Below are 27,156 nucleotides of genomic sequence, written 5' to 3' on the forward strand. Positions count from 1 at the left end.
ATGTTAAAAGACTCTCGCTTCGATTTTTAAAATAGCTCAGGAACCTTGATTTTTGAAACAACAGTCATTATGTTTCGTTTAAATTGTGTATATTGTTGTGTATACTTATTGTCTGCCCCGGCAACCTGTCTATCACTTAAATTAAAATTAAAACAGACATTTTTCAAAATTCCCTATCATTTTGATATAATTTCCGTGACCCGTATCCGATTTCTTTAGTATAATATTCAAATAAGCAAAGTGGCGTTGATTTCTGGATATGTGTCGTTTGTGTTGCATGTTGCCTGGTTGTTTTTTTTTCATTATTTTGTGCAAAAATTAGGTCGTTATAAGTTTTCACGTTTGAATTGTTTTATATTAGTCATTCCATGGGCTTTTATACATGTACCTGCCATACGGTATTGGCTTTGCATTGTTTAAGGCCGTGTGGTGAGCTGTAGATATTAGTTGCTCTGTCCTATAGTCTATCGGGGATAGTGGCCTCATTAGCAATTGTACCAGATCTTATTTTCACATGAACCCTGCTATGTTATAGATCTGATTTGTAATGTTCTATCTCACACGGTAATAGTATGCATAAGGACATTTGCACTCCATGTTAACCTGTCATGTGTTTTCTCGCTATGTTCTACCTGTAGTAATATATCTATGCAATTGTACCCCAAAAAAAACCATCATTTTGAATGTCAGTTTTCTGTGGTCCCGAAAATAATCTTTAGATACAGCTTTATGTTATTTTTCCTTATGTTGTTTAAATACATAGCTTTTAGCAGTTATTTGTTTTTGCCCCATGATTGTTCATCTCGTAAATGTATGTGTTTTTATTCTACTGGGATCATCAACATATTTGTTTTACTTTTGTTTTGTCTTTTGAATAAAGAAAAGACATTTATCCGCCAGTGAGAAATCTTAAAAAATATCTACAATGAGTTGACAAATCTGCAAAACTTTGCCGGTAGAATTGATCGTTAATCTGCCCGTATATATCATCGATTACATTTTTGAATTTCCAACAAAGAAAGATTACGGTACAGTCATTAGATTCTCTTTTCTCATTTAAATTATGTAATAAAAATCAAGGTAAATTCTTTTCTCCATACAACAGATTTGATTCTCCATATCATATTTGAATAGATGAGACTCGACAGTTCACCTTTTTATAATCCGTGAAATTGATCAAATGCAGGTAAGTGTAAATGCTAATCTAGTAAAGGCATTTAATTCGTTTAAAATATAAATATGATACAATCTTTTTTAATTATTTCATAAAGACGTTCTTGAGCAGGCCTTCAAAATCGATATGTTTAAATGCCTCAATTGTTCCGGAGTATTTATACATAGTCGCACCGGCAGTGTCGCCAAGACAACATGACGCTTTGAGCAGTGGACGGTGTGTTATGATTTTAATTGTAAATTGAGCAACTGTGAAATATAAAAACGGCTAACGAGTGATTAAATGTTGGAATAATGTCTGAGGTAGGAAAAGTTTTAAGTTTTTAACACTTTTGGTGTAAAATTATATTCTAACTACTCAAATAAATCTTAACTTTAAAAAAAAGATATTATAAAGTGTTTTATACTAACTGTGACTTGCTACACATAACACATCTTTATTTATAATACCTGTGTAATTCAAAAAGAAAATGTTATGTTAAATTGCTAGGTATTATACATTTCAAGCATAAACCATCATTACATTGAAACATGTATTGATTAGTAGATATACGAATGCAATAGAAATATAGATTATATATATGCCTATTATTCTTAAAGCCCATTAACGTGTAAGCTAAATTATCACGTTTATAACTATTGTTAAATAAGCCTTCGCACATATGGAAGTTGTCAATGCATTTTGTTTGTTGTAACATTATCCAGATGCTTAACCCACCCCAAATTCGTAAGTTTTCGTATGACAAGGGTTGTTACAGAGAAAAGAGAAAGTGGAACTAACTTTGTTTAAAATTAAAATGCCCCCTCCCCCCTCTTCCCCAATTTGAACGCTTCCGTTTTACACGTTTATCGCAGAGAGACAAAACAAATTTTGAACTAACTTCGTTTGTTTAATTTATATTATTAATGTCTTTGACCTGTGATTTGTCAGTAGAATAGATGAATGTTAACTCATTGAATAATGTTCTGGTCACCTAGTATGCATGGTATGTAAATTGATGCCCCTTTTATAGTCTAATAAGTATTGTTATAATGACTTGTTCTTAAACTTTTTAAGCTCGTACGGAGAAAAACAAACATAAATTGAAAAAAGACGAAATGTACTGTATCTCCTATAGTTAAAAGGAGAACAATGTATGGAATTATGTGTAGTGAGAGGAAGAGTCTGGGAAATGAATTAAAGATAAAAGAATTCATGGACTGTCTGTCAATTTTAATTGACCTACATGCTCATACCTAAAAAAAATATTATCATAACGAATCAAGCTTAATATGCTTTGCACTCTGATTTCAACACATTCATACAATCACAAGCCTTCATTTGAACCGATGGGGCTGGGAAAGGGGGAAGAACATTTCCCTTCTAACCGTGTCTTTTGTTCCGTTACTTAGATTTGATATAAAGGTATACCATTAACTTAAACGTTTTTTTTTTTAAATAAATACATATGTACACAATACACATAATAAATGCATGACCAAGAAGAACTGTGCTGATTTAAATGCATTTTAATTTTTATCTTAAATCTGATAATCTTGAGATTTAACGATTAATGAGTTTAAATAAGTTTAATGCTACCAAATAACAATACACAAATATATTTAATCAAATTAAATAATATTTTGTCCATACATGTATAAAAAATTAAACTAATGAGGAGATTTGTTCACCTTAATTCAATTTGCAATATATATCTTTATTTAAAAATCGAAGACTCCTTTTTGTTGACCGAAGTACATTGTGTATATCAGCAGACACAACTTTGCGTATTTATTTCACTCTTTCTTAAAACGATAATACAATGCCTTTTCCCAAGGAAAACAATACGACGGGGAATATTAATGGAGCAAGAACGTCGTACACTCCCGGAGCATATAAGTTAGTATATTCTTTTAATGACTAATTATGCTGTGAACCCTCAAACCATAATTTTTTACATTAAAAGGCTGTTTTAAACTTGTATAAAGGGCTCGATAATGGAGATCATAAGTAAATTTACTTGATCAATCAAGTTTTGTTCCAAATATTTACCGAGCTATTCAAAGTTCATTTCAGATCAAATAGGCACTGACGCTTTGTTTACAGTATAATTTATACGAACAACCCTCAAGTTTTTATTTATAAAAAGGTCATAAATTCAAAACATACTTAATTATAAACAGTTATTTACACAAATTTTAATGTAGTTATAATGTAAAGCATGCGAACACTACAGAATCATATCCATGCATCGAAGATTTATATAATTTTAACACTTTTGTCTTGCATGTAATGTTGGATTGAGTGGTTTATCAACTGAAAAGTGCAGTCTTGACAAAATAGTGTGTACAATTAGTTGGTAAAATGTACTACCACCGAGAGATGGCTCTTTCTTTAACTGACACAGTGTTCTACTATACTGTACCGATTTATATATATATAGAAGTGCCTAGAAAATCAACCTAACGATGTTAGAGTAGATTTGATTCGTAATATATATATAGTCGTATTGTGGCTCCTCGGAGAAAAGGGGGCCTTGCGGTTTTTCTGTGTTCTGTTAGGGTTTTTTTTCTGTTTGTTCTCAGCCAATTATACCATAGACTAACGATAAAACTGTTACTTTGCTAGATATAAGTGTGTCAAATGTGAAATGTTCCTCACTTATTTGAATGTACCGTTTCATTTTTGGATAAAATCAAATTTCCTCTACGAACGTTACCCGCATACTACTTAAGAACTGAGCCTTTGTAGGTTAAAAGTAGTGCGTCTTCTGTTAAAAGTAGTGTGTCTTCTGTTAAAAGTAGTGTGTCGTCTGTTAAAAGTAGTGTGTCTTCTGTTGAAAGTTGTGTGTCTTCTGTTAAAAGTAGTGTGTCTTCTGTTAAAAATACTTGTATGAGTCTCTTTGTTATTTGTTTTTGGATTTTCAGTGGCCAAGTAGTCAACCTACTGTATCACTAGCATGTAAGCATTGAGAATGTGAGTTCGAATACCCCATATGGCAGGTTTGCTTGACTCCAATCTCTATTGACTAGGATTGTTAGTTTTCTTTTCCTACCGAAGGTCGATAGGAGTCTCCGAATGTAAAATACAGTATCACTAGCATTTCAACTATGAGATTGTGAGTTCGAATACTGCACATGGCAGGTGTGTTTGACTAAAATCTAAATTGACTAGGATTGTTACTTTTCCTACCGAAGATTGGTAGTTTTTTCCGGTCATCCCAGCTTCCTTCATAAATAAAAACACAAACCAATCAATCAATCAATCAATCAATCAATTAATCAATCAATAATAGTTGTTATGTATCTATTTGAACATAGAGGCACATTACACAGTTAACAATACAATAACCGTTTGAAATCACAATATTATGACAAACTTTACTGTCATTGAAAACACATTGCTTAAATTAATCAAATGTCAGGCCTGGGTAAACCAAATGGAAGTCCATCGGAATATAGCACTGTTATCTCGTAGACAAGAACAAGGGCTTTGCGCTTATTTTTCTTTGCTTTGTTTATAAACACACGACATACTCTTTTATACCAACTTTTACATAGTTCCTTTTAGTGATTAGTGATAATGCTTTTGAATGCCTCATTACCTTGCATACTTAACTGCTCTTATAGAAAAAGGAAAAGGGTGGCCGAAGAGCAAGGTCAAGGTCAAGCAGTTCAAGTTCGTCAAGTGATGATGAAAACAAAAAACTTACGAAAGATGAAAGAAGGGAAAAGAAGTTAAAGAAGAAAAACGAAAGAAAACACTCAAGATCTAGCAGTTCGAGTTCCTCTAGTTCAGATGACGAACGCAAAAAGCTTTCGAAAGAAGAAAGAAGTAAGAAGAAAAAAGATAAAACAGCGACGGACAAGAAACAAAAGGAATTTGATAGAAAACAGGGAAAACCCAAAAAGGAGTTGAAGAAGAAAAAGGAACGAAAACGATCAAGGTCAAGTTCAAGCAGTTCGAGCTCATCTAGCTCGTCCAGTTCAGACGACGAAAACAAAAAGGAAAAAAGAAAGAGTGGGAAAAAAGATAAGAAAGCGACGAAAAACAAACAAAAGGAAAAAGACAAAAAAGATTTAAAGAAGAAAAGAGAAAGAAAACGATCAAGGTCAAGCAGTTCGAGTTCATCCAGTTCGTCCAGTTCAGACGACGAAAAGAAAAAAGAAGGGAAACAGAAGGGAAAAAAAGATAAGAAAGCGATGAAAAACAAACAGGGAAAAAACAAAAATGATAAGAATGCGAAAGCAACAGCAACGTCCAAAAAGGTAGACTTGAAATGCAGTGTGCAGTTGTACAGGGATCACAGACACTACTTTGAATTTGGATAATACACTAATACACCTTTCAATGCTTGGTAATTTTTGGTAACAAATTAATCATGCGCGATCAATACAGACCTGTATTTATATATGGTGCTATGCAATTTTCTTTGCAGTATATATTTTTGACTACTTCCTTTCTATGCTTTGCAAGACTTTGTCATTTGACTAGTTGCTCTCTATGCTTTGCAACGCTTTGTCATTTGACTAGTTGCTTTCTATGCTTTGTAACGCTTTGTCATTTGACTAGTTGCTTTCTATGCTTTGTAAGGCTTTGTTATATGACTATCTGCTTTATATGCTTTGCAATGCTTTGCTATTTCGCACGTGCTGTATATTACTGCTGATTTGACTCGCTATGGTAATAAATATATTATTGAAAATTTTCACCTAGTTTTTTTCTATCTTAATCGAATGCACAGAACTTTATAATCATTTTACTCAAAACATAGAGACAGAAAGACGAATAAGAATATACGCATATATATACATATAGAAAACAGATACGAACCGAAATATAAGTTTGTGTATATACCGACCAACAATTTGTGTCTGGCTGTAGCAGGATTATTTTTTTTCATATTTTGAAAATTATTTTAAATACTTCATAACAATAAATTGATAATGGAAACGAGGAATACTTCAAAGAGACAACAACCAGACGAAAGAATAGGAAACATCCCACAGCCACCAATGGATCATCAATGGAACGCAAAAATCCCGCACCCGGAAGCGGGCTTTTGCTTGCCCCATAAAAAATAATGTAAAGAGCTGAATATAACATTTTCAATTGAAAGATTGCATGGGTCCTAGGTATATCGTTTATATTTTAAGACATATGTCAATAGAAAAAAGTGAATGTCATTTTTTTTTAATTTGAAAATGTAGACTTAAATATCCTGCTTATATGTTAACATGGTCGTTAAACATACCTGAATAATTTAATCAGGTATAATTTGAACAGATCAAGTTCATTCTCGAATATCATCAGAATACATCAATTAGTGAACATTGAGCATGTAAACTAACTGTTAATAAAGATTAAAAGGATTTGAAATATTCAATTTTAAAATTTTCAATTTTAACGGCAGTCGGGTTCAGTCTGGTTCAAAAACTTTTTTTTTTTTTTTTTTATTACATTATACTTTTAAACTTTTTTCTCTCACACATTAAGTCTATGAAAATGAAATATTCTTAGACATTCGTACTTGGTACTCTATTGTTAAGTTATCAGTATTTTTTGTAGTTAGTTGAATTGCAGCCTCATTTGGGTCTATTTTATAAGGATTTTTGTGTTAGCAGTTTATACTTAGTACAAGTGACTGCATGTGCATTTAAGATTAATTTTTATCAATACATAGATAACTCGGGTTCAATCAGCATATTGTCTAAACATTAGAACATCAGAGATTATAAACTAAAATAGAAAAAGAAATCAGTCAATAAATAAATGAAAAAAAAAAAAGAATGTAAAATGTCTCGAAAATGGGCCGAAGTATGATATTAAGTGTTTTTCATTCCAAGCCATATGAAATGACAAAGTTTCAAGTAGAATGTTAACATATTTTAATAAGATAACTTTATTTTTTCGTGAACGTTTTCTATACATAGATGATGTATCATTTCAGTGATGCTACTTTCAACGTAAGACACACATTTTGATATGGCATGCATTTTTGAAACATTACCATTGAGGAGGGGGGGGGGAGACCGCCCCCCTTTTGGTCATCAATTTGTGTTTAAGTTAATTTTTCCGAACTGCGACAAACCCATGCCCGACTTTTAAGGAACAATTTTTCTATTATCCACTCATGCCTTCCTTTGTTTTTATTCAAATATCCGCTACTGGATACACGAAAAGAACATATACAGGTATATATTTGTTTACATGTATCTAATTCGTTTTCTATTTTGACTACAATTGTGGTAACTTTGGCGTAACTTATTTTTAATATTGCGTGACTATTATATTTATTATTTCATTGAGTGATTTCAATTTGATTACATAATTTAAAGTTTAACATTTCAAATTATGTATTTGAATAGAAATATAGATCTGTTTTCTAATTAACTATTAAATAATACCTATTTTTCATTCCAAGGTTCTACTTCGCTTAATACTCAACGGATACCAAAGTAAAAACCGTGATAACTATTTATTTATTATTCAATTTTATAGAAGTTGTATTTAAGTTACGGAGGTAATAATTATGCAACAAAAGCATGCAATTAAAAAGGAAAGAGGGTATACATTTGGCACAACATTGCAATACCAAAGTGAAAGTGGAATTAACCATATATCGATTAATTTTAAAATGAATGTGTAAGAATAAATATATGCCAATAATCTGTTTTCTTTTAATATAAAACACTAATACAGTGAACACAACTTTATCAGATGAGTGTGTATCATTTGGTTTGTTGAAATTATCAAATGACTGCTTGATGGAAACCATAATACATTTGGAAAAAAAACCCACTAAAACAAACTTCAATGAAGCTATGATAGACCCCCATCACTACAACAAACTACCAAGTAGTTGGGGTTGGTCCTTATCTCTTCATCAGACTGCAGCGTAGCTTTGATTGAAACTCATCGCTTAAACAAACTTCTTAATTTACGTTTTTGATTGAGACTGCCAATTGATATTTTATCGTGTGTTTTTCTATGTTGTGATGTTATGCTATTGATTCAGAAAAAGGGAGAAGGTTTGGATCCATTAAAACGTTTAATCCCGCTGCAAATGTTTGCCCCTGTCCTAAGTTAGGAATCTGATGTACAGTAGTTGTCGTTTGTTTATGTAATTTATACGTGTTTCTCGTTTCTCGTTTTTTTTATATAGATTAGACCGTTGGTTTTTCCGTTTGAATGGTTTTACACTAGTAATTGTGGGGCTCTTTATAGCTTGTTGTTCGATGTGAGCCAAGGCTCCGTGTTGAAGGCCGTACATTGACTTATAATGGTTTACTTTTATAAATTGTTATTTGGATGGAGAGTTGTCTCATTTGCACTCACACCACATCTTCCTATATCTATACAATATAGCTACAATTGACCCTCATCGCTTTAACAAACTACAATATAGCTACGATTGTCCCTCATCGCTTAAACAAACAATAAAATAGCTTTGATTTTCCCTCATCGCTCAAAAAAACTTCAAAGTAGCTCTGATTTTCCCTCATCGCTTAAACAAACTACCATATAGCTGTGATTGACCCTGGTCGCTTAAACAAACTACAATATAGCTGTGATTGACCCTCGTCGTTTAAATACACTACTATATAGCTGTGATTGACCCCAATCGCTTAAACAAACTATAATATAGCTGTGATTGACCCCCATCAATTAACTTGCGTGTTTAAATGCTATAATACCCTTCTTCAATCGTTTCATACCGGAATCAATTTTCAAAATATTTTTCTTACACATTTACAAACTCGTTAGGTCCAGGAAATTGACATTGATCGTTGTCGATATCGTGTAATATACACCATATCAGTTTCACTAGATAGTATTGTGATGTTTACAGCAGCACTGAAATCGATCAGCCTTTTCATTTCCCGTTTTATCGCCCAGAAACACATGAGGGTTCTGTATATCAAAGCAATCAATTTTCTTCTTTAGTGGTTTATCAATGAAGTCGTTCGATTTTATTTCTTGTTCGTGTTAGTATATTCATAGAAAATCAATTAGAATTGTAAAAGATTCTATTTGCTACCGTTGCTGCTATGAAAGAACATAATTAAGCATGAATTCAATCTTGTTTCCTTTCTAATTTAATTGCATGCATACATGTTGTGTTTTTTTTTCATTTTCACAATGCAAGTAATTATCTTTTATGCCAGACAATGCAAAACTGTTAAGTAATTTAAAATGTCCTTATCAAGAAAGGAATTTACGATAACATTATATAATTGTGATATTTAGATTACAGAAAAATGCCTTGAGTGTGTAAGTAATATCTTTGGTTAGTTAGCTGAACCGTTAAATAGTCATAAGGTTAACTGTACCATACCCTCCTTTCAGTGAAGTCTAGTCTTACATACAGATATATTGGTTATCGGTCAGACTAGACTTCTCTAAAAGGAGGGTGGTATACGTAAAAATGAGAATGGAAATTGGGAATGGGTCAAAGAGACAACAACCCGACAGGGGTCGAAATTAGCGCTAGTCCGGTAGTCCGGGATTAGTAAAATTTGCGTCGGACCAGTAGATTTTGTCAGCTGGTGGTCCGGCGGAATTAATGTCATTTTTGCAGGACCAGTAGATTTGGAGCCGGACCAGTAGAGTTTTCAGTCCACTGGCCCGGCTGACTAGTACACAAAAAAGCTTAAATTCGACCCCTGCAACCCGACCACAGAACAGACAACCTATCAATGGCTTCACGGTTCAGCTAGAAAACAAGCTGACCAAACTACCTTTACCTACACACTCAAGGCGTTTTGCTGTAAATGCTTAAATAGGTTAAGTATTCCTCGGATCTTTCATTTCCCAGCCGCCGTCGAATTTATAACAGAGACAGTCCAGTGCCAAATATTTCATACATTTCAGGACGCAACACTAGATTGCGAGAAAAGTGGTGCATTAACGATTTATCCGATTAATTTTGGCAATTTGTGAATGGGGAACGTGGCCTTAAATGAAGTAAATTTACTAAGAAATTCGAAATGTTTTTTCTTTTTTTTTAGTCCTTCACAGTCAACCTAAGTTGTCTAAAGTTCAGATTTATTTGGTGATTTTTGTTTATTTCCCAAAATTTAGCAAATTTTTATACTTTTTATTAGTTGTATTTTGAGCAATATTAAAGATTTAATGAAAAAAATATACCAAAACAATAAAAAGAAAAATATATTATTACTGCTATGCCATCACAACATCCCACTATGACAGTTTCCTAAGCAACAAAACAACTACAGTGCACACACGTTGGTACATAATTATTCTCCCAATGTCAATGTTGTCAAAACAATTAAGTTTGACATTTTAAAGTGAAAACCAAACAATCTTTATTTAAATTTTCTTTAAATCTTCGATAGGTAAATCTTTTAATATAAACAGTCTTTCTTTAAACATTTTAATGATTTCACCGAGGGAGATGAGGTTAAAGATATAAATTTTGTATAATGTCCCTTGCTTTGAACAATAGAGATCTGTCGAAATCCGCTTTGTAAAATAAGTACTACTTTGTTATTTAGAGGGCTTGAACCCATTTTATACGGTATATACTGTATGTATAGCAGGTATGAACTCTGGTATATTAAATATCAGTTTCAGCTTATTTTATAATTCTACGTTTTACAGCAGTTAAAACGCTCCATTAATCATTAAATATATTGCGGAAAACACTGAATGTATTGTTTGAGTATTTACAAAAGAAAACATTCACCTGTTGTAAAACAATGTAAAATGCAAAACAAACGTTCATACATTCGTTCAAAAGTTTAGCAGAATGTAATAACATAATGGATATTGCGATACATTCTGAAGAATTATCCACACTTGCATGAGAAAGGCCCAAATTTGGCATAGCACTGTTCATACAAGAAATTCACCTAAAATTCCGACATTTTCCATTCATATCAAAACACATCTGTTAAAATGTGATTTGCCATATAAGTGTACTTAAAAACCTTGCATTCACGTTTTAAGAGTACCACTTTATACACTTCAAAACTAGCTGTTTGAATTCCCTCTCATTCTTATATGTACTTAAAATATTTGCGTGATTGCAGCATAAATACAGAGACTTTCTATATTTCAGCGACTGTGCATCATTTTTGTTTAAAAGCAACTCAATCCTTATAGAGTTTAGAAAATGCAGAGACTATAGAAACGAACACGAAAACATTAGTTATCCTGTCAATTTTTCATACTGTAGGTCCAATATTGAATTTAAAGTTTGGTGCCTTTTAAAGGAGGACATCTTTATTATCGCTTGTTGTCATGAAGGACACGAAAACAAACCTGTATAATTTGACAAACGACAACATTATGTAATGACACACTCGAGTACTGTATCGTGTGTGGGGAACTCCAATATGACAGATGGGAACTTCATTTTCTTACAGCCATATATTTTTTGTAAAGAAAACAGTATACTCATTATTTTACCATATGTGAAATAAAAGATCATTGATAAATGAGGTTTTTTTTTGCATCTATAAACAGTAAAATCAGAAACGGAATAACATTCAAATAATCACTAAACGACGCATGGTTCGAAAGTTAACATTTGATGTCATTAAATAGGCCGTCAAATCATCATTATCGTAAATATATGAGTTGTATTGTCACATTGTAATGCTATGTGAGGTAAAACAAACAACGATCAAACAATCAATCACTCAATAAACTTATTTAAAGGAATATTTTCGCTCGTTTTACAGAATGAGGAAATTGAAAGTGTCCAATTAGTATTCATGGTAAAGGCGAATTTTGTGTAGAATCAAAAAGAAACGCGAAACTACATATATAGATATAGGAAGATGTGGTGTGAGTGCCAATGAGACAACTCTCCACCAAATAACAATTTGAAAAAAGTAAACCATTATAGGTCAATGTACGGCCTTCAACACGGAGCCTTGGCTCACACCGAACAACAAGCTATAAAGGGCCCCAAAATAACTAGTGTAAAACCATTCAAACGGGAAAACCAACGGTCTAATCTATATAAAAATTAAAAAAAACGAGAAATATGCACATACGTGTCTAGTAAATATCAATAGAATAAGATAGAGACTTATTGTGTCAATTACTGGCCCTTGCCAAGCAGCATGGTATTCATACACAAACACACATCATACTATTATTTCATAAAACTTTATCAACACGATCATATAAATGACATATTTATAACAAAGTGACAAAACCTTTGGTAAACGAGCAAAAATCTTTGAATTAATTTAAATGACTCTGTAATAATATCCTATGGCGATGAACATGTGTAATTTATAAAAACGTCGTATCTGGTATCTTTCTTTACAAGATAAATTAAAGGACTTGATAGCATGTCGAGAGGTCTTGATACAGATTTGACATGAACAAATAAAATGTATAAGATACCGATAGTGTAACATTTTATACGTGGTGCATACTTTAAAACTATAGCTTGGTTAGTTATGATCTTAAATACGCTGCGTTAAAAATTACCACTGAAAGTTCCTTTTCGGATTGAAGGCTTTTTCTCACGCTAAGACTGGAAGAGTATCTATCCTCTGCGCCAAAAAAACTACTATTGAAAGTTCCTTATCTGACTGCTAAAACTTCCCTACCGTACAAGGGCTGTATAGCCAGTCACGGTCGTTAAAAACTTCCATTTTTATGTCTGACTGAGGGCTCTTTCTCACGATATATAAGACTTGAAGAGCATCTTCCAGATGGTGAATCGAGCATTGTTCAAACATTGAAGTTCGTCATAATATTAGCTCTTTCAGTTTACCAGGTAAACAGGTAAAACAAGTAACGAAAAGAACCACACTGACAGGATTATATATAATCAGATACATTTCTTTGACTTATTATCCTAAGTATGTAAGGCATTTATACATTGTTGTTTTTAACTCAACCAATTGTATGATGAGTTGAATGCTAGTATCATATTGTTGAAAAACAAACACAGCCTTTGATGCCGTGAAATATTTTCTATATCTAAATTACTGGATAAGTTATTCTATGGTTATTGGAATTAGTCATTTTTAAAATAACTAAAATTGAGATCAATGTATGCAAACAGGTTTCATCGCAAGTAAATAGGCCCATGGATTGAAATTTGAAAACACTAACTATGAAAGCATTGAAGACTTCACAAGAACTGTAAAGCACTAAAGTCCTTCATACCAGAAGACTGATGGATTTAAACGACTTTTTTCTTTTGACCATTTGTATCTATTGTCTGTCCAAACTAGATATTATTTTTCCAAAACTATCTTTTATTTTCTGACACAAATGATAGTTTTCCTCTCAGCTATTTTGAAACAAACACATTGATGTTGATTCTAACCATATGTTCAGAACTGTATCAAACAATGTGCATTACTTCATCGTAACCGAGTATTCAAGTATCAATTTATTATATAGGCTACGTATTGTAAACCTTTGTTGGTAATTCCCTTTAAATTGTTTAACACATTTGTATTACTTTTACTATATGTTAATTTTGTACTTTTCACAAAAGAAAATGTCGTTTCCTGTTTAAAGTAAATGTATCAATCACATTTCAATGACTTTGAATAACTGAAACATCAAGTAAAGAAAATTGTTTACATACATATTTATAAAATTAAAGTTTATCCATGTTGAGAAAGGTTAACGCGAGAGGTTAACCAGAGTGCGAGACAGTCGCTCAATTATGTCAGGAAAAATGAAGCATTGATGATTGTTTGTGTGTACCTACAATGTCTTTCATACTTTAACATTTCTGGTTTCTCGATTTTTAGAAAAGTTAGACACGTTTGAAAACACAACTTTATTTATAAATGATTCATGAATGTGCAACGGGTTTAATAATTTGTTATATCACTGTCACAAGTTAGGGAAGTGTTGAGCGCTCCAAAACCTATTTAACCCTGCAACGTTCTTGATGAGCATGTCACAAGCCTGCAATCCAGTGTGTGTTTGTTGGTTACTGCCTGTCATAATTGTTTTTTCGTTTATTGATTTGTCTATGGTAGATAGTCGCCTCGTTGGAAATCATACCACATATCTTTATTTTCACAAATAAAAAGTGTCAAAACATTTGTATAAACTACACTTCTCTTGAACTGAATTTTAATGTGCGTATTGTTATGCGTTTACTTTTCTACATTGGCTAGAGGTATAGGGGGAGGGTTGAGATCTCACAAACATGTTTAACCCCACAGCATTTTTTTTGTGCCTGTCCCAAGTCAGGAGCCTCTGGCCTTTGTTAGTCTTGTATTATTTTAATTTTAGTTTCTTGTGTACAATTTGGAAATTAGTATGGCGTTCATTATCACTGAACTAGTATATATTTGTTTAGGGGCCAGCTGAAGGACGCCTCCGGGTGCGGGAATTTCTCGCTACATTGAAGACCTGTTGGTGACCTTCTGCTGTTGTTTTTTTCTATGGTCGGGTTGTTGTCTCTTTGGCACATTCCACATTTCCATTCTCAATTTTACAACAGAAACAGTTTTATGACTCTGATATATAGTCGCCTCATTTGAAATCATACCACATATCTTTATTTTTATAGAAAAAGTGTCAAAACATTTATATTATATAAACTACAACAGAAACAGTATGCCCTAACCACTTCCTTTTTTCAGATTGTGGTGTTTTATTTATGATCAAAGGCTCATGCTTGATACATGTGCATTGTGTATTAATGCCGATTGATGATTTTCAAGTCTTATATTTCAATCAAATATGCACTGGATATAAATGGTTGCCAACTGCTTTCAGATATGGACTTATTGTTGATCTTACAACTTCGTCAATTTAATGTCGCACTATTTCCTACATATTCATGATATTTTCTTTATATTACAACGTTAAAATGATTAATCTATGAAGAAGTTAATGTTGACTGTTTCAAAATTGACATAGTTTCGGGATATGGAACTATGTCCCTTTTTTGTTGTTGTTTTTTTTTTATTTGTAACTTGAAATTCAATTTATAATGGAGGTTTTACTTGAGATTATAGTCAGAGGGGATACTGCTTTTGTTTTATCAAAATATTAAGCTATATGTTTAAGATACATCGACTATTGTTTTAAAAGCCCATCTCGATTGGTTATTTAACCTGAATATGAACTTGTAAATGTGTGTATTTAAACAATTTGAAAACAAATATTATTGGTATAGTTTATAAACTTCTTTTTTAGACCGACGTAAAAGTTCCGAGTAGCGAAGAAACTGGTGGGGAAGTAAAAACCGATGCTGGTGAATCAAAAGGACGCGGAAATGAGGACGACAGCGACACAGGTGAGTAACTCTGGTCCATTCGGAAACATTCGGCTAAACATATTCTAAAAAGACGTTGTAAAAATAATGAAAAAAGTCACTTAAACTAAGATTTCCTTCAGTAGAACTTGTTGTCGAAAAATTAAAATACAAATGTGTTAATTTTTTCAGGGATAAAGTTTATTACTGCGTAATTTTGATGATTTGACGTTATTTCCTGTTTCATAATCATTTGATAATACGTATAAACTCTTTTGAACAAACCATGTACAACTTAAAATGAAATAACTTTTCTAATTTGAAAGGTCGCACTTTTAAATTAAACATATAATGGACATTTCATTTGATTTAAATGTTGAAACTTTCTTTAAACTTTCTTATCGATTTTGAATTAAAAGCCAGTCAAACGAGACTAGATCTATACATGCCAAACAAAAGAAAACGTCCAAAATGACATATTCGTTTCATGTAAATTATTTATTTTTCGAAATGTAAATCCAAATTTGTAAGGGAAGACATTATTAAAGATTATAATCACGCACTCTTATCAAGACAGACATTTTTACCTTTAAATGAGAGAGCAATCATCTTAATGGTTTTTCATATATATTGAAATAATATCATTAAAATTTATATTTATTCATATAGATATGTATTCAGACATATTGTAACATGTATTTGATATAACGGATAAACTATGCTTCTTAAATAACGTGTTGAACCCTATGGGCAATTGTAAGCTTTTGTCATCAGTTAGCGTCCGTCATCTATAAAGTTTTACAGAAAAATTGCACTGCAACTGCTAGATCAAATTGAACCAAGCTTGATCACTATCATCTTTGTTATATCTCCTTTAGAACATGTATCCAGTGATCATTCATCTTAAACAATATGACCACCACGCTGAAGATAGAACACAGAGATTTTAAGAGTTATGTCCCTTTATTTGATTTTAAGAATTATGTGGATCGACTGATTTAACGAGTTATGTCCCTTAACTAGTAGTTATCTCCTTTCCATAATTTTAAGGGAATACCAGATGAAATTAATCAATTGTAAAACATAACATTGTACACGAGACTGATTGAACAAACTCACATCCAAAACACATAACAAATATGCACAATATATATATCAATAAGCAAAAGTCCAAGCACAGAGCCATATACCAGTAATGTAGATATATAAACTCATTATAGATACATGTGTTTGCTATATAGAGCGATAGAAGCATGCTGCTATTTTGGCTGATTTTATTAGTGAACGCAAAAAGCGGGATCTAGGTTTTTTTTGCTATTTTCCATATTAAAATGAAGTTATTTATGTTTGAGTGAAGTTGTATGCTGAAATGAAGTCGTAACACCTAAATGCATCGATTGAATTGAGCATTCAAACAAATTTGAATACGTAAAAGGAATATTCTTGTTACAATTCACTGGTATTCACAAGCATAAATAAACTTTTGCGTAAGTATATCTACATGTATTGCATCAAGTTGAATATTTTACATCTTCATGACCTCGTAACTGATATCGTGTCACAAAGCTTAATCATTTTGTTTGATTAGACATTTCCAAAAGATATTTAAAAAAGGCATTAGTGAAATTATTGAAATTCCACCATCGTTTATTTGTCGAATTTTAACTTCAAAATCTTTTTTAAAATTAAAACAAATATTGTCAAAGGAACATGAATGAAAGCAATTTGCAGTCCACAGTAAGCAAGTTTTCATAGTAAAACCAAGGTGTCATAACTTTAGGTTTACTGAAAACTAGTTACAAATATAAGTGTGTACGCATCTTTTTATAAATATGTATGAATTCAGCTGGAGGAAACTCTAAGAACGAGAAAGAAAATAAATTAGAACAAGCCACTGATACGAAAGACAACATTAATGACTATGAAGATAGTACAAAATCTCCTACAAATTCTAATGATACAGAAAAAGCGGATCAGACTGAGAATATTATCGTTGCTAATCAGGCAGAAAGTTCAAATAAAACAACTGACGTTGAACAGGACAAAAATGGTTCAGACAATGACCAAACTGTAATGGAAAATGACAATCGACTTCAACAAGACGAAACTAATCGAGAGAAAAATAATGACGTCACAAAACTTGAACAAAATGGTGCCGATGAACAAAAAACTGAAAATGTCACATTGACACAAACTAGAAACGAAAATAATACCAATGAAGATACTGCTTCGAAATCCCCAGATGATTTAGCCGGCAATACACAACTCTCTACAAATGAAAATGACAATCATTCAAAAACAAATGATGGTAACATAAATAATGATGAAAGTAAGAAGAATTCTGATGAGAAACCAAATCCTGTAGTTATTGATGACGAAGGGGCACATAAGTCTTCAAAATCGGAAGATGTCAATGATACAAAAAGACAAACGTCATCAGTTAAAAATTTGACAGCATCACCAGAAAAAGAAAAAACGACAGCCGTCACGTCATCAGAATCGTCAGAATCAAAGTCCAGTTCAAACGAACACAATACGGTGCAGCCTGAAGTCTTTCAGGAAGATGAACAAGAAACTGTTCAAAATAAAGTTGATCATAACGATTCTGATGACGATGATGAAATTAAAAATATTTCTCATAAAACTGATGATGAAAATGATAGTGAAAACGAGACAAAAGACTTAATCCATGATGAAAATTATAAAAGCGACGTTAAAAGCCATGATTCAATGACAACCAGCCAAAATGAAAACTCTACTAAAGAAAACGATAACGAGTCATACGATAAGGAAAAGGAAGAACATAATAAAGAAAACGATGATGATCAGAAAACATCTGCTAGAAGTGAAACAGATCAACAGCCTTCTGCAAGGAGTGAAAACCAAAAACATGTAGTTATCGCACCGGAAGTTCGTATAACTTCAGCTAAAGATAGAGAAAATTCAACAGTCAGTAATAATGGAAAACAGTCAAAAAGTCCAAAACCCCAGGATACTAAATATAGAGGAACGCCGAGTCCTAGGCAGCAGACATATAGACAGAAACAGGACGACAGAAAGTTTCGTAGGCCAGTCCACAGCGCTCCAGTTAAAGCGCAAAGTCCTATTTACAGACAAAAGTCAACAGATGGGCGCCGATGTTTCAGCAGAGGTGAATAAACCAATAATATGTGCGCCTTGACACCTGCATGTTTACTAGTAGTTTCCTCAAATTACCGATTTAGCATGAACTACCATGGAATGTCTTCTTCTAAAAGAGCATGTAGCTTGCATGGACAGTTTTGAATTGAAGACGTTCATTAGTCGGCTTATAAAGTCGGAATAATCTTAAATATATATAAAATGTTGTTCACTCCGTAATCATACCTTTATATCAGCTTTTAGAATATTAACTTATTTATATTTATTTTCAAAAGATTGCATATGATCTTTCAGATATCTTCAGCTTTTGATTTTTAACTTTATATATCCATATATACTTTAATAATGGGATGACAGTGGAAAAAAAATACAGTGAAACCTGTCCAAACCGAACACCCACGGGACTTTGCGTTTTGTTCGGTTTTCACAGGTATTCGGATTGTAGAGGTAAACGGAAGTCGACACAAAAAATAATTTTGGCATATACTGACAGGGGATAATAGGTGACACAACAGACGACAGTTTATTTTTGTGTTGATTTAGATGTAAATGTAAATCAAACGCACTCCGTCAATCACGCTCGTCGTTGGGAGATGTCCGACGTGGAGCGATTTTGCTTTTTATAATTATTTTCTAATCCGTTAATTCACTGACCAATTCAGATTCACAGTCAAATATGTCAAATGACGATTCCGTAGTTGAATCGGGAACATCATTGTACACACGAGTTCTCGGACTAAACTGGTAACCCGCTGATTGATACTTCGGCACACGATAACAGTGAAACAACAGCAGGGGTCCAGTTTATTCTCGGACTTTATAGTTGCCAAATAGCTAACGGAAGTCTTTGGGGGCATTCGAATCAAATATATAGGGCATATAAAGGGAATCCAGAAATCGAAATCCATTGACCTTGTTGTGTTGCACGACTTCTTAATCCGGTGAAAGGCTTTAAAACTATTATTTAATTAAACAGTTTAGCTACAGAATGGCAGTTACGATTTTGTGGCCGTAATTATTTGAGTAAGGTGCATTTAATTGATCTAAGATCATCTAAGGGAAAGTTCTTTTCTCGTCATTATCGGCGATTGGGGTAGCTGACCAGTTTAACGTTTCTGTACAAAAACTCACTTTATACATGGACACAGACATGCTAATTAGTTTGTAATAACAACTCACAAGTTCATTAAACCTCAAATACCTTCGGGGATACTTTGCCATCCTGTGTTTGTTTAATTAAATCATGCAAATAATTAATAATATTTTATTGTTTTGATTGGTATTGATCGATTTTGACAGGTAATTTTTAGATAATAATTTACTAACGAGCCTTCAAAAAGCGTTCGGAATTCGGTGTTGACAGGGTTCGGTTTTTTCAGGTTGAATTAACGTTAATTGATAGCGAAATTTTGTGGGACTTTGAAAATTGTTCGGTTTAAACTGAAATTCGGTTTTATCAGGGTTCGGTTTGCCCAGGTTTCACTGTAATTGACATTTTGATCAGATATGTAACTTATTTAATGAAAAAAGGATTGAAAAATCATTTAGCACAATCAAGATAATTGTTTAAAGATCTTCAAAGTTTTTATATTTAAGGGTTATTCAGGAAACCTTTTTTTTCTTATTTTTCAATTGCTTTTATTTGCTTTAAATTTCTGCAATCTTCTCACACAATCTGTTCTGGAGAGATATTTATAAAACTACTTAATTTAAAGCATTATCTGTTTAGAGACTATGCTTGTCATAGTTCAAACCTAAAAACCACTGCATATATCAAACGTATAACGATATTTACAGTGGGCGTTTGTGTCCATTTTAAAATCTAGTAGTTTTATAAATACTGGCATGAGGCACATACATGTATACACCTCACTAATAACATCACATAATATATCATCTAACTTATAAAGAAAATTAAAAGAAACTTTGACTTATTTAGCTATTTTCTAGTGTAACCTTTGTCTCGAATATAGGAACATTTAACATTCGAATCACAATTTTATAAAAGAATATCCTGGAGTATATTTCTTTTTGATAAAAGACAAAGTTTAATATCTCCTTTAAAATAAAACAGGAAGGAAAAAAGATAATCAACAGAAGAAACCAGAGGAAAGCGCAGAAGGTAGGAGTGCATGCGTTATAACATGCGCAGTACGTGATGTTGCTTTAATCTCTAACTGTTTGATAGTTTTCTGTATTGTAGTCTTTAAACCCAATGTATTTTGATTGAACTCCCAGCAATTGTAAATCATACTAATTTCATACAATTGCACGACAATAAGTAAACAAAAGCTACTAACAACACTTTCATATACCAAAACTAAAATAGATACGACTCTTCTGAAAACTTTTTATAACTTTTCTGAAAAGGTGATCAGTGACGATAAAATGGATTGAGTATAACATGCAAGTTTCTCAAATTATTAAAAATACAATGCACTACTTAGATATGATGAAATAACATTTAGCCTAGCCCAACACTACGCTTTCTTGTACATATTTAGTTCATCTATTTCATACTTAATTTCAATGTATCATACATACATGTAGTCTTTGTTTTGAAAATGTCGTTATTTATACGTTGTCAAAGTGTTTTAGTGTAGTATGCATGTTTTGATATTAATTTATTATTTTTGAAGAGATTTTATTTATTTTTTAACGAAAATAGAAACCTGCATCAATTGTGTTTAAACATATTCGGCATTTTAATTACACCTGGTTTATTTTCTGTTCTTTTACACCTCTTTAAGTTTAAGCTTTACATAAGCGGTAAAGTACACAACAAACAGTAACGCATGGTCTGACATATATTCATATTAACAAGAAAAGTAAAATTACAAGTTGTCTAAAGCAGTCATAATGTCACGTCAACTCTTTCAGACATAGCGTGTACTTAGTTTTAACAAATGTGCCCTTGTACCAGAGATCTCCCCCAATTCGTGTTGCGTTGCCAGTCATTCATTATCCATATAGTATTTTGTGACTTTTTGTCGTCTTTCTGTTAATTGCCATGGTTTTATTAGTTTACTGCAAACTCTGAGGTTCTAATATTCCCGTGGTTTCCTCCATTTCTTATTAAGTAAAATACTCTACATTATAACAAATCAAGTTGCATATATATTCAAAAATGCCATTATTGGTTAATGGGGAAGATTTTTAAAAATATATATGACTTTGTCATGAATTAAATTTAAGAATGCTTGAGACTATTTCTGTAAAGCAGCAACTATTATGATTTGTTACGGCGCTTTTGTTTTTGGTTATTCAAAATGTGATAACCACACATGATGTGCCCTGACATAGGATCATACATTAAAATTGATACTGAGTCCATTGTACTGGCTGATATTTTATTCTAGCAGAACCTTGGCTTTGAGTTTTTTTTAGCAAATGTGAACTATCTTGGATAGTTACACTGTGTTCTGTCTGTCTTACTTGTTTTTCGTTTATTGTTTGTCGTTAAACAGGCGGTGGTGTGAATTCATTTTCATGTTTGTCTACTGATTATACGGTATTGTTGGATAGCTGTTTAAATCAATTAACATTTCTATACCTTATCTCCTTACTGTATTGTTGAAATGTTTTAGTCTCAATGAAATTTCAAAAAATACAAACACATTTTCTCTTTATTTAAAAGTTTTTATCACACGTTTATATTATACACTTATGTTCACTCGTAATCCATTTTGTTAATCCAACAAGATAATCATAAAATTCTTGTTTCACTTTTGAATTAACCAATTTTTAGAAAAATGTATGCTACAAATTGAAAAGTTTATTTCATGGTTAAAGGAAATCGGCTTTTGGTGTATGATTCTTGATAGTAAATAGAAAATTGGAAACAGGGGTTTGTTTAGTTTAGATAGTTTTGTTTTTACATCAAGTTATTTGGGAAAATGCTTTCAGTTCCTACACTATTGTTTGCTTCGTTTTTCATCATTTTGTAATATAAGCTTTTGAAAATAAAATTTACTTTAACTTCACTGATCACGTGACTTAATTATTTCTTTTCTTGATAGGAGTGAATAACATTTTTAAGTTCATGCTTTAGACAAGGACCAGATCCAACCTCTTCAGATAATATATTCTTGAGATACATGCAGGTGTTTGACGCAATTGTATTTTAAGATTAACTGTATGCCGAATATGTTTATTCACTGTGTGTGACCTTCTTTCATTGCTGTGTTATTAATTCGTAACTTCATTCTTCCGTGATCATCGAATGCTCGTTGTAAAAAATGTGTCATCATATATGCCATAGAATGCAAATTACTTTTATATCTTCACGTATTGTATTGTTGTGACACAGGTTTTTTGTGTTCACAGAATTATACTAAAAGTAGACACAAAAATTTATCCATTCCTTTATTATTAGGTTGAATGCAAAGATAAAACCTTGTACAAATATGTGACAAAATAAAGAATATGACAATTTAATTATCTCCTAAAAGTAAATACATGTAGAAATAATACCTGAATTCAGACTTTATGTCATTTTTCATTTAGATTTCCTGCTTTGATAAGTTGTTTTTCAACTCGCCAGTATGTAAAATAAATTTCAGTCTTCAGAAAGAAAGATTCCGTTTGATTTGATAGTGTGTTTTTGCTCATATTGACTTTGTTTTATTCTAATGTTTGAACTAATCTTTTGACGAGAAGTCAGTGTTCAATGAATTATCTGATCGCAATGAGGATTATTGATCGTTACTGTCGACAAGCAGGTGATTCTTTGCAAGTTTTTAATCCATATCTAATCTTCTGCTGATCACAAGTCATGCAGAGGAAAATTGAAAAGAAAAGTGTTTTCCATAAGGTATATCTAAAGTAGACTTTCATCAGTTTTATTAGAATGCAATTTTATCTATATTGTTAGCTATATGAGGATGTAATCCACTAACCATGCATATGAAATTGATGAAAAACTTTAGAATTTCCTTTTGTTCGTAAACAAAATTGACAAGTGACACGAATATAACAGTGGTTTCCGTCATTGATAAACAAAAACGTACACGGATTCCTCATTATGTAATTGATGAATATAAACCTCTTTATTTGGTCGTTATTTTAGTATTGATTTCCATATTAGTATATCTTTTATATACTAATGAACGACATGTCTTTCGAAAATAATATTCATGTTCAGATAAGATAAGAAAATGCTTTTTGATTTTGACGATTCTTGTATTAGCATCAATCACTCAAAGTTGAATAAATTGCATACTGTTTGTACACGTTTCCCTTACAAGGATATACAACATTCGTTATATTTTCTGTTTTAAAGACCAAGTATTTGGTATATTTTTTGTTGTAGTAATTTACATCTTTTGATATTAGAAGACATATATTGCATTGAAGTATAATGAAGTGTTGTACGTTTTCCAGTGTGTTCTGACTTGTTTTTAAATTATGATTGAAAATACGTTGCAGTTTCCCTTATTTTTTTTTAAATTATCATACTTATTTTTTTAACTTAAAATTATCAGCTACAGAATATATACTATTATTTTTATGAAATATATATGGCAGGCTTATAAGTAGTTTTGACTTTTTCAGCCTCTCAATCGGGAAAACAGAAAAAAGAATATAAAACAGAAGAATTAAGAAGACTCCAAGAGGTTCTTAAAAAAGACAAATCCCATATACGAAAACCAAGACAGTATGTATTAGTTAGATAAACTCATTTTTAATACTTGTATTTAATTTTGAATTTATATTTCACGGTCAAAAAATTAAAATTAAATGACTTCTTTGTCAAAAAAAGACATAAGACTATAGTGCCTAACAATATTTTGTGAGGTAGGCGAAATTGACAATCAAAACGATCGTATTGACTTTTCATGTCCACAAATAGGCAGATCGGACATATTTTGACTTTATTTAATATCTACTTTAGTTTGGGATTAATTGTAATTAATATTTTCAAATTAGACTGAAAAATGCTTTTTTGTATTAATTTCAATAATAATTTTACCTGTCGTAGCCGTGCGTAAATTGTATTTCGGCATTTCTTTTCGAAAAAGGACTTGTTTACTGGAATAAACTGGAATAAAATTTTTTATTCGTAAACTTTCTTTTTTTTTTCGAAATAGGCTTTTCAAAAATAATATATCTACTTGTAAAATTTTGTGAAAATAGAAAAAGTGGCGATTATTACCTTTCATACCTTTACTTTTATTGATAAAGCGTAATATTGCCTCGTCCAGTGTCCAGTTTGAATGTCATTTATTTTAAGTTTCTGTAATTTGCGTATGTAGGATAATAGAATTTTTGGGCTTCAAAAGTCTACATAATTATTGACTTTATAAAAAAAAATCGCGTTTTTTAAATATTAAATGATCCAAAAGGAATTAGCGACTTCAAATTAACAAAAACATTCATTCTTATTGATATAGTGGTATTGTCATCAAGTGCGTTGGAATGAACAGTGGTATAGAAAACATCGAATTCCCTCACAAAATGTCATCACACACACTTTTTTTGTTTTTTATAGAAAGGAAGTTCATATTGACAGGCGTGGTAGTTACGTTTCAAAAATTTAGAATAAAGCTTTAGGAAAGATGAATTTGTCATTAGCTGTAGCAACCGCCTTATTTCTAAAGACTTCTTTTCAATATTACAAATAGAATAAAATCTCAAGGCTTTGCATTTTTCAGTGACAACTTAGATTCAGGATGAAAATAATATTTTTTTCTCCCAGATTATTAACAAAAATGCATTCTAATGAATCAATTTACGCAAACGTTTTATAGCAAATATGACTCGCATTTTATGTTATCTAGACTTTTAAATACATGAGGCGATATACATATATCGTGAGCTTTTTACACTGTTTGGTCTACGTGGTCCTATTTTCGTTTGAGACGAAGCGATTTCCATTGATTTTACATCTATATATGTTTGTACCTTGACTTACAAAACGTCAATAAAGTATTACAAAAATACCGAACTCCAAGGTAAATTCAAAAAGAAGAAGACCATTTTTATCATGAATATATTTATATTATTATTATTTGTTTTTGTAGGCGTGCCCACTTTCCATTTGTATGGACAAGCTTAGAACCATACTACAATACATCTACAGCGGCATTCTTAATAGATTTGGTAAGCTAGTTACATAGAAAAAATATATTGAGGTTTTAATTTAATGTGAAAATGTAAATTTAAATAAAATTGACGATTAATTGGATTTGTTACTGATAAAGTATGATACATCGAAACAACTTAATATGAACTTTTAAGAAAATGATTGTTAAAAGTGTAAAATCGAAATTTTATATCGAAAAAGGAGTCTTAGAAAAATTATAACATTCTTAAAATCGGCTGAGAAAAGCTGAGTGATATAGCAGTTTCGTATAAATCAAACAGAACCATAAACCTGATATGATGAATAATATCTACATTTTATTTCTTTTAAATTAAGATACCACTTGATCAATATATCATACAAAAACACTGGAAATAGTAATGCTGGGAAGAAGTTTACAAATTGTATACAGCCTTCATTTATTGTCATCTTTCACTGATGCCAAATACATTGCATATATACACGTTTATACAGCTATAATATGATATGCATATTATAATCATCGCCATTCATTGTTGATACCATACATGCTTAAAACTAAATTTGCTTTAATAATATATATAAATAAAATAACTTATTGTTTGAAATAACATATAAAAATGTTGAAAATGTGCAAGTAAGAAAAAGGAAAACCTTTCAATCATGTTTGTCTTAAAAATTTAAGTATTCAATGATTTGAACGCAAACCAATTTTTCTAGTGACTAAGTTCTTGTATATACGTTTTAGTGTTAATTCGATTCCTTACATTCCAGATTAAAAAAGAATCATAGTTATCGTTATGATATGATTATTAAAGATCAACTAAGATCAAATGTATTTTTGTAACAAAATGCTTGTATGACGACCTGTTGGTCACAGTACAAACACAAAAAGACACCAAAGACCTATAAGAAAGTTTTAACTTTTTTAAAATTCTTTAATATCAATTTTTACATTATTACTTACCTTGAATTACTCATTAAATAGTCTGTTGATGATCAAGATTCAAAAACTCCTGAACCTGTTGAAACACCAAGATCTCCCAGGACAAAAAAGCGAAACAAAGTTGTAAGAAGCATCTATATACTATTGTGTTGTTTATGTACACACTTTGGTGCTGCACACTGCTATGGTGTTTTTGCATTTTATGCACTAAGTAAGAGATTTTTTTCTTAAAACGAAAATATTTACATACATAGGAAAAAAAATGAAGTTACTTAAACGAGCTATTGTAATAATATTGCAGATCCATCTACAATCTACTGTAAATCATAAAACAAAAGAAGACGATAATTGATCTTTTATGGGTTACGCAGTAAATATCCAAAGTACTGACAAATATTTTCCAGGGACTTTATCTATAAAGTTACATTGTTAGTCAAATCAAAATCTATTACATAAAGCGAAATCTCAAGTATCTTGCAAATATACTAGAAAAATAGTTATGCCAATTTTATAAAATCAAACCTTCATGTGATTTTATTCAAGAGTTTGTTGCCATTAAAAAGTAACATTTTACCTAATTTTAACTAGTATCAATTAATCAAAAGGATTTTATTTTGAGTGAAAAACAAGTT

The 27,156-nt window shown here is 31.5% G+C and overlaps 1 protein-coding gene across 7 annotated transcripts in view; it reads left to right on the top strand.

The window, feature by feature from the left end:
* The first annotated feature begins 1,080 nt into the window (after window positions 1-1,080).
* Window positions 1,081-27,156, top strand: part of LOC143053955 (uncharacterized) — a 32,108-nt gene continuing 6,032 nt past the window's right edge. For 2 of the 7 annotated variants that reach the window (XM_076226775.1, XM_076226779.1), the window contains exons 1-5: window positions 5,217-5,421; window positions 15,317-15,416; window positions 17,221-18,525; window positions 24,069-24,171; window positions 25,538-25,616. In XM_076226775.1, the coding sequence (XP_076082890.1) occupies window positions 5,356-5,421; window positions 15,317-15,416; window positions 17,221-18,525; window positions 24,069-24,171; window positions 25,538-25,616 (1,653 nt within the window). In that variant the 5' untranslated portion in view covers window positions 5,217-5,355. Of the gene's footprint in view, window positions 1,187-1,336; window positions 1,477-4,790; window positions 5,422-15,316; window positions 15,417-17,220; window positions 18,526-20,589; window positions 20,638-24,068; window positions 24,172-25,537; window positions 25,617-26,566; window positions 26,648-27,156 lie in introns of those variants that run through there. The other 5 variants (XM_076226778.1, XM_076226781.1, XM_076226777.1 and 2 more) reach the window with 5 other exon arrangements.

The sequence above is a fragment of the Mytilus galloprovincialis genome, chromosome 12 (assembly GCF_965363235.1).
Source record: "Mytilus galloprovincialis chromosome 12, xbMytGall1.hap1.1, whole genome shotgun sequence".
Lineage (NCBI taxonomy): Eukaryota > Metazoa > Mollusca > Bivalvia > Mytilida > Mytilidae > Mytilus > Mytilus galloprovincialis.